Source organism: Pleurodeles waltl, chromosome 4_2 (genome assembly GCF_031143425.1).
Source record: "Pleurodeles waltl isolate 20211129_DDA chromosome 4_2, aPleWal1.hap1.20221129, whole genome shotgun sequence".
Lineage (NCBI taxonomy): Eukaryota > Metazoa > Chordata > Amphibia > Caudata > Salamandridae > Pleurodeles > Pleurodeles waltl.
Window position 1 is genome coordinate 490,418,361 of NC_090443.1, and position 9,289 is coordinate 490,427,649.

At 48.2% G+C, this 9,289-nt stretch overlaps 1 protein-coding gene across 15 annotated transcripts in view; it reads right to left on the reverse strand.

Annotated features, from left to right (window-relative positions):
• ELAVL3 (ELAV like RNA binding protein 3) overlaps positions 1-8,583 on the reverse strand; it is a 91,098-nt gene extending 82,515 nt beyond the window's left edge. For 6 of the 15 annotated variants that reach the window (XM_069231897.1, XM_069231895.1, XM_069231900.1 and 3 more), the window contains exon 1: positions 8,037-8,583. In XM_069231897.1, coding sequence (XP_069087998.1) covers positions 8,037-8,045 — 9 coding nt within the window. In that variant the 5' untranslated portion in view covers positions 8,046-8,583. Of the gene's footprint in view, positions 1-8,032 lie in introns of all 15 variants that reach the window. The other 9 variants (XM_069231896.1, XM_069231890.1, XM_069231898.1 and 6 more) reach the window with 4 other exon arrangements.
• Between the last annotated feature and the right edge of the window lie 706 nt (positions 8,584-9,289).

The window sequence follows — 9,289 nt, forward strand, 5'->3', positions numbered from 1 at the left end:
AGGAGGGCCCGAGACAGGTCTGGCTAGACACATGGGCCCAGCTCTAGAGGAAGGTGAGCCAACAAACTTAGTGGAAGAGCCAAATGTTTGGCTTGGCTTTATGAGCTTGGGAATGAGCTGAGTCCTGAAAAAGTTTACCATGTAAATTCTGCAACAAATCCCATGAAAATAAGACAAAACCTCTCCAACACTAAAAATTTGCTTTTCTGAAACATGCATGAGCATAGCACCTTAGTACATCAGATGATATCACTGGATTGAGAGGCATTCATTAAAAGTGATAGTTTTTGATAATCAACAGAAACATTAATGCCCTCAGTTGTTATGTGCACCCTATGTATGGCTTAGATTCTTAGTGCAGGAGGACCACCATTACAGTAGACTAAATCAAACAGAAAAGGTTTTTGTATAGTGCACACCCTGAACACATGTATTTGAAGGTGCCCTCTGATGTGATTACGAAAAAAAGAGGCTCAGGTAAATACATATTCACTTAGGCTCACACAGTTTGATCAAGCAGGGAAGCCAGGATTGATCCCAGGTTTTCTAGTTTCATATTATGCTACTCAGCCACTAGATGGGTATCTCATTCTCCTGTGGTGCATGAAAGATGAATGTTTTGTCTTTCATTCTTGGCATATGACGTTATACTACTTAATCTAAGCCAGACATCTGGTTGGAGCGTTCAGTGGCCCTGCCCACCTCCACAGAGGTCCTGCTGGAGGCAGCCCTGGCCCTTCAGAAGCATGCCACTATTGGCCCCAGGCCCACCTCTTTGTGGGGAAACGCCCAAAGGCATAAATGACCAGCCTGCTCCGCTACCACATACAGAAGTTGAGACCCAGCCTTTATCTCATCTAGTCAGAAATGTCCAAGTTTCAGTGCAGGCCAGTAAAAGATCCGGCATTAATGGGTAGCTGCTTTCTCCAGGCATCCATGTAGGTGCGGGCACAGCCCATCTCGAGGGCGGTCAACCACAAACTGAGGGTAAAGAGGAGGAATGTGCACAAGCATTGCTTTAGATGGACGGGATGGGGAAAACTTTACAAAGGGCGTAGATGGGCAATTAAAATACCCTTCAACTGTACATGCAATGTATGCATGCAGAATGTATCATTTGTATTGTGGTGCAAAAACGTTTTGAAGTCGATATGGTGTAATCTAGGGCTTGGGTCTGCAGCGGCCGTGGCTCATCCAAATAAAAATTCCTGGAGCCGGGCCTGGTTTCCATACTTTTTTAATTCTCTTTGACTGCTGACAATAACTGTGTTTTAAGACCTTCAAGAGAGGAGAGTTTTAGTCTATCTGCGCATGTAAAAATACTAGGTGAAATCCAACAGACACCTCACCATACTCGACTGAAAGCACCTGCAGTGCTTTAAATTGGCCGGTACTGTCTGGTACTGAGTACCGGCACTTTTTTTATTTTGAGAGGGAGGGTACCGCCAGTGCTCAAGAAAAATGTTATACTCTTAATTGGAGAGTACCGGCACTTCTCAGAAACAAGCAGGTACTCTAGTACAGAGTACCTGCACTTATATTTTTCCATTTCAAGCACTGAGCACCTGTATCCAAACTATTTACTAAAAAGGGGGTGTAACACCCCAACCCACAACACCTTCCCCCGCCCTCCCCACTTGAAGCTACGCCCCTGACTATATGCAGGGACGTGGGATATAACTGCCTGGGATTTTACTACAAGAGGTGCAGTGCGTGTGTGCTGAATGCTCTAAAAACACCCCCAACATTTCTCTTCCTGTCTCCTTCTCCTCATGAGCTACCAAGGCAGAGCTTGTTTCTTCTAACGAATGAGCTTTTAGCATCTTTCATCTGTTCCCTTATGTTGCCCGATCATAGCAGAGAGTGAACGGTATCAAAACGACAAAATAAACAATAGTTTCCGTGGATAGTGTCTCCGCGCGACTGCCGTCCCCTGCGCCGAGAACGCCCCACATAGGCTCAGTCAATGGCCCCCGAGAGCCGAGGGCGTCATTAGCCATCTCGCCAGATGAGCCCCGAACAATGGCGCCGCTTGAGTAAAGTGCGCAGAAGCTTTTGTTGGCTGTGTGGCTTTGTTTCTGCTTCATAGAGGCCAACTGGGGCCAAAAAAACCTGCTGCCAATTTACCTCTGAAGGGGAGGGGGGCACAAAGATAGGTAATTAGAAGGCTCATGGAGGGTGCAGGGATAGGCCTCGGAGCGACCAATGGAGTTTTCGAAGCGGCCTTCTTTACTTGAGCCGGATGTGCATGTGTATTTATGGCGCTTTGTGAAAAAAATGAAGCTTCTTCGAAGCCTATGTACTTGTTTTTGTTTCTTTTTTTTTACGTATGGTCTCACATTGTATGCTGCAAAGCGGCCTGGAATACGCCTGACGCATCCCCCCCCCCCCCCCCCAACCTTCGCCGGCTTTTCAGGGGTGTCTACCTGGCTGGCCATGTACAACCTCTTGTAGGGTAGCTCAGCCTGGCAGTAAGCTACCTCTGCCCCAAACCTGCAGGAGGCCGCCCAGAACAAGATACTGGCGCTGTCCAGCGCCCCACTTTTTTTTTTAATGATCTCAAGTGCTAGTTGTGCTGCCCCAGGCCTAAAGCCTCTAAGGTGATCAGCCAGCCGATAATTAGACATGTGTCCATTCATATGCAGCCAATTCTATGTGACAGCAAAATATTTCTGAGAAAATGAACGCTTTCTTTATCTTAGGTGTGCAGTCAGTGTCACCAAATGAACAGACATCGGGCCTCTCACCTTTGTGTGGAGGAAGAGTCATCTCCTGCCAGGACCTAGAGAATGGAGAATCGTGAATAAGAGCTGTATGGGCGGGGAGAGAACCCGTAAAAGGAAGAAGAACCGAGGATCAAAATAACAAGAGAGCTACAACAAGGAACAACAGCATTCGAGGGAGGAGAAGAGAGCAGGATTAAGAACCAGAAGTAAGACTCGGACCACATGTAACAGCAGGAGGGTGAAAGAGAACCAGGAACAGGTAGGAATAAAAGAAGCAGCGAGAGGAAATGACCATGAGTCAGAAAGGGGGCGGGGTTGGGGGAGGGGGGGTAGGCACAAGAGCTAGAATACAGGGGAGTGCTCGGAATCCTAGAGAACCAGAACTGACATATATAGAGAGGGAGAGTGCTAAGAAACATGGAGGAGGACCAGAATTGGAGAAGCAGCGAAAGAGAAACAAGAATAAGAGGAGCTGAGGGAGCCATGGGCGAGAAGGATGATAGAGTGCTTGGAAGCCGGGAGGAGAACAAGGGCTGAATGTAATAGCAGGAGAGGACAGTGGATTGGAGGAGTAAAAGGAATAGGAGTAGTAGGCAGGGGAAAAAGAGATCCAGTGAATGCCAGGGAACAGTGTGCATCTTGAAGGCCCTCAGAGATCCTACGCCACATGGTGACTTTCTTAGTGTGTGGGAGCAACAAATAAAACATCTAGGTATAATTGGATGGCAGTTCGGCTTTTGTAGGATAAGAACACCTTGGCGCAGGCTAAGTTGAATTGCAGTGCAAGCTGTTCAGCACTCACTCTTCGGATATCTTTCCTTTCCAGTGACAGACAGGACAATCACAAATACTGTCAGACTGCTTAGGAGTGGTGGCTCGGTAATGAGGATGACCAAAGGGAAGGAGAATTGGTTGAAACTGGCCTGCAAAAGTCCACAGTCCATAACCAGGTCCTGCATAGCTAGCTTGATGCACAGCAGCACCCGGCTTCCGCTGAACAGTAACACCATCATGCAGTGGTGTCCCAGTTGGCCTGGTAAGGGCACCAGGGACCTTGTATCCAAGTTACCCATTGAAAAACAATGATGTGCCTAGTGGAGAGACATGTGAAGACGCAGAGGCACCTGCAAGCACCATCTTTAGAAACATACTGGTAAGGGCACAGGGATGAGGATGTTGTGCCAGTGCCTCTGGGAAATCCATATTTGCTAAAGCCATCTCCTTCCTACTCAAGAAAGTTAAGCCTAATGTCCCCTTCTCTGAAATCAGCGCAGCGCAAAAGCCCTACTTTTATCACAGCTTGATAGTGCCAATGACTCAGCAGGCCAAGACGAAAGCTCCTTCCTGTGGCCTGCCTATCTACCTGAAAAATAAACTCCATGCTACAAGAAAAGAAAGAGGTGCTGAGGCAAATCAAGCCATCTATTAGAAATCCACAAACCACAAAAAATCTAAAATTCAACTATTTCTCCACATGTCAGTCTCTCGGAATCTGTGGTCCTATCTCGGAAGAACTCAGATTTAGTTCAAACTTGCTAACTTTCTGGAAGGGCCTAAAAATCCATTTATTGGATCTGCATATGAATACTGAAGAATAATCTTCCCATTTTCAATTTCCTCTGATCTGCGGTCACTGAACTCTTTTGTGTACTTTTGTTATGTGTGATTCAAAAAAAAAAATAGAGGCGTTAAAATGGAAAAGCTTCATACGTTATGACCGCAGTTGCAACTCCCAATATCTGCAATATGGTCGGATTAAAATTGTGAATGGGTCATATAGCATCCTATGGCTGAGGAAGCCGACCTTTTGCCCGTTTATATATATATGTTGAATAATTATGGTATAACATCTACTAGACAGCTAGAGCTAAACAGATATCAAAATCAAATGTCGTGCCTACGAAAGCCTGTGTATTACTGGTCACTCTAAAACAAAAAAATATATAAGGTCTTCTTTTCACCTTACAAGAAGGATTTATTTAATTGGATAGTATGAGTACACACACCCAGTACAGACGACGTCGTGCAGGTCCCAGGCTGAGTCATCTGTTGAACCTAATATGAAAAATACATGGAAAGTTCCAGATGAAAAGTCTTGGCACCACCTGCCACCACGTACATTGACTCAGATGCGCTTCCACAGCGATGAGCTTTCCGTATTCCTGTGCTATCTCCCTTCTCTAGTATTTTAGTTGTCACAAAAGAAAGGCACAGTTTGAGAAATAAAATATTATGACAATGAAAGTCGAGTGTACGGCTTTTAAATACATAAGGTGCTTGCTTGAAAGCGGGGACATTGCATTTAGCATTCATTCGTCCATCGGTCAAAAACGGGGCACGCTTTGGGGTGGTTTGAGGTTTTTGTCCCATTTTTCATTTTTTTTACAATTTTCGGTCTTTGCCAGGGATCTGGCCTCTCAAAAAGCCGACCCTACATCCCCTCTCGCTCCCTCGGACAGCCTAACACCAAAGCTCAGCCTATTCTGCCTTCCTCATGCGCCCTCTAAAAACAAAATGTTGAATGTGATCGCAAGTAGGGTGCAAATGGACCTTCCCGGTTTTAACAACACTGAAATCGCACCTTTCCTCGCCTTCTTCTTCTAAGGGACAGAGAAGGCCCGGCGGGGACGCTGTTGTCGCTTGGCCGAGCGGCCATTTTGTGTGCCAGCTGCGCGCAGCCGCACAAAGGGCACAAATAACCTTGCCATTGAGGCGCATGTCTTTGCGGCCTTCTTCAAGGTCTCCTTGTATTTCCTTTCTGCCTCCAATATCAGGCACAAGGAGCCAACACGTTCCGTATTAGGTCCTTTTTCTGCCAATACAGGAACCCATATCGATAATCCTCTAGGCAAGGCCGGACTGGGAACCCAAAGCAGCACTGGCATTTTTTTCTGACCAGCAACTGCCCCCCCCCCCCAACCCCCAACCAGGCCGAATGTTGGGCCATCCTTTGTCACCAGCTGGTGTGGTTACTGGCATCAGTCCAGCTAAAACATCCTACACTGACAAAGGGATTCTGCGCCCGATCCCCTTTTCAGCCCCTCATACCCTAGCATGGCAGCAAAATTCCCCTCACCCAATAAAACTCTGCATTGGCATCAGACATGTAGACAATCCTGCAATCCCCACCCTATTGGGTACAATAGGTCAGTCCACAAATTGAACCTGCGCTAGCAGCGACCCTCCATCAACCTCCCACATCCACCATAGCCCTGGCATTATACCAGACGGTGCACGACCAAGAGCTTAAGAAAATACTCAGAAAGAGAGAGCGACAACAATGTGCATTGCCAGCAAACCGGAACCCACCAAGATCCAGCCTGGATTACACACACACATATGCATAATCACATGTGTGTTGCAGGCCCCAGAATTCAATTGTACCTGGCCTAAAGTTCATGCATATACCCATATATACGTGGGTACGAACATTTGCATTATGGCGTGCAAATCCTAAAAGACTGGGCTGCGTTTGTCACATGAGAGATTACATCTAAGTATAAGCGCAGACTGTCAAAGAACTCCGAATACCAGCTCAACCCGTTCCTTCACTTGTGCATACATGAGTGTGGGGCAACACATGTCACCGCAGGACTTTGTCTCACCAAGCACGGGCCACAGGTCCACAGTTGGGGTTCAGAATGCAGACTCCACCCATGCCGGGAATAAATCACACATATACGGAAATACACGAATGTGGAAAAAAAATATAACACGGATGCCACATTATCTGCAAGGTGCACGCACAAGTGGCTGCATGGAGCTCGAGAGGTGGCCTTGGCACACGCAAATAAATGCCCCCGACGGTGGCTGTCCTTCAGCACAGCTCCAGGGTGCGGTGCATGCTGGGATGAGCACGCAGTGTGCACGTGTTTTGTATGGGTGTAATTGCTGTCTTCGTGTTGTGTATCTGAGGGCAGGGCTGCCTTGGTATGGCTGCATGTTATGCTCTATAGGTGTGCGTGTTCGTTCTGTCGTGGTATGTCGGTTGCATGTCTTTGTGTGCATGTTTGTTCCTGCCTCTGTAGCAGCGAGGGCCTGTCCCCGTCCCTTAATATCTCCCTCACTGTCCCTCGGCTTATTCCTCTCAGCCGCAGCCGTCGCCCTGCGCCGCTCCCTGCCTCTTTCGCTGTCTCTTTTCCTTTAATGTCCTTTGTTTCACTTTCTCTCTTGCCGCATCGCTTTTGGTGTCTCTCGCCCTTCCGGTGCCTTCTGTCCCTTATCGCCGCTGTCTGTTTCCCTTTCTCTCCTTTTCCCTTTCTCTGCCTTTCGCCCCACCTTTTGCTTTCACTTAGTCTCTCTCCCTCCATACACCAGTCCTCTGCTTCTTTCCCTTTATTTCTGCCCTTTTGTTTCTCTTCTTTCACCATTCCCTTTATCTCTCCCCTCTCCATTTACCTCGTACCTTCTCCCAGCATTTCAGTCTTTCTTTCTCCCCCTCCTATTCACATTCTCCCGCTTCGTGCCTCCTCCCCCCCAGCTCTCCTGCTTCTCTCCCCCTCCTTCACTCTTCTCTCTCCATCTCAGACTCTCGGTCACACCCTGTGCCTTTGTGATGTGTGATGGAGAGAGCTGGGGGTGGGTGGGAGGCACGTGAGGAGAGATGGTTCCCAGCAGGCCCTCCCCATCCCCGGGGGGGCGGGGGAGTTATAGACTACCCGGTCTGCCGGCAGGTACGCCCCTGGTTATAACCACAAGGGGTAGGGGGGATGCTTACCCGTGCTCGCAAAGCAACGAGTAAAGAAGGGGTTTGGAATAAAACAAAAGCACCCCGTCATCACTACAAACCAGGAGACAAGCAATCTGTGGCCGCACCCAGCTCTGCCTTCGTGCCCTCCCCATCCCATAAGAGGCGGATGGGGGGGTCTTTCCTTTATGTACATTTGGTAAATCAAACCCCCAAAGCACCGAGGAGCTTTAATTATTACATGTCATAAACACATTTTCAGTGAGGGATAAACTGGGACTGGGTGATATAGATACCTTCGATGGTTTAAGGTGGGTAGGGGTTCCATCCCGCCATTGGGGGGGGGGGGGGGGGGGGGGCGGCGGTATTGGTGTGCAGAATAATAAGGATGGCTTTTTCGAATCATGTTTTTGGCTGGCGGGGGAAATGTGCACATTGCTGTTAAGGGGGAGAAAGAACAATGCAGTAAAGAGGGGGGTATATTTTCTCATTCAGTGCCGCCTACCCCACCCTTGCCCCCCTCAAACCCCAAGCCCCCGGCCGCCCACCACCAGAATTACACTGGAACAGAACACAATGAGAATAAAAAGGGTGGAAACACAAAGGAATTAGCAAATACCTACAGTCACCATCCTTAAGGCGCAGCGAAGCGAAGACTCAGCAGGTGCTGGGGGCCCTCCTGGCGGGCCTCTCGGCTCTTCTCTCGAGATACTTGGGTTTTCTCTCAAAAATAGATTCAAAAATATATAAATGTGTATATAAAAATCTTCTACAAAATTGATTTTCCTTCGACCTTGTCTTTCGCTCCTCAGCCCCGCTGGTGGGGCGATGCGGCTTGGCAGGGAGGGGGCCTCTTTTGTGGTGGAGGGTGGGGGCGCGGAGACAGGAGTTCGTCGATATTTCGAAAATATTCGAAAAAGAGAAAATTAGGGCGAAAGCTGGTAGTGATTTTTGAAAAAAAAGCAAAATCGATTTAAAAAAAAGTGCAGGAGATTGGAGGGTGGAAGGAGGGTTTGATTTTTGGTTCCTATGGGCAGTCGATTTGGTGACGCTGCGGGCAGCTGGAGCCCAAATTTTCCGTTTTTGCCCTTGTTGTGCCCCTTTTTGTCCGTGCCAGCCTTTTGCTGCTCGGGCCCGTGCTGCTCCCTGGAAGGATGCGGTGTGTGTGTCGGAGACGGCGAAGGGATGCTGCTCCTCAGCCTCAGCTGGTACCCACGAGGAAGCCCATTGGCTGCTCGGGAAGAAGGATGCTCTCGACAGCATATCATGCAAATTAGCCCCTTACAGACACCACACCCCTCACAGATGCGCGCACACACACAGACATCAAACCCCTCACAAATACACACAGACACCGCACTCCTCCCCGAAGCACACGTACAGAGCCCACACCTCTCAGATGCAGCAAAGGGGCCACCACAGTCGTCACATTTATATCCACTCACAGACACAACACTCATCAGAGGCGCGTACGCACAATACAACAACACTCAAAAAACCGGCATAGAGTCAACAAACACCTCGCAGGTGAACACTGGGGCCCATATTTATACTTTTTAGTGCCGCATTTGCGCCGCTTTTGGCGCAAAATCGGCGCAAACTTACAAAATACAATTGTATTTTACATATTTGCGCCGCTTGGGAATGACGCAAATGCGACGCTAAAAAAGTATAAATATGGCCTTGGTGTCTACACTGGGTGTCTGCAAGCAGATTCGATACCATTCAGAGAAACAGACACAACTGAACTCACAGATTTGTATATAAGTCAAAGATGCACAAACATAAATACATCTCACCTCTCTCAATGTGCACAGACAACGCACTAGTCAGATTCAGGCGTACACAAGCTTAACACCCCTCAGAGACACATGCA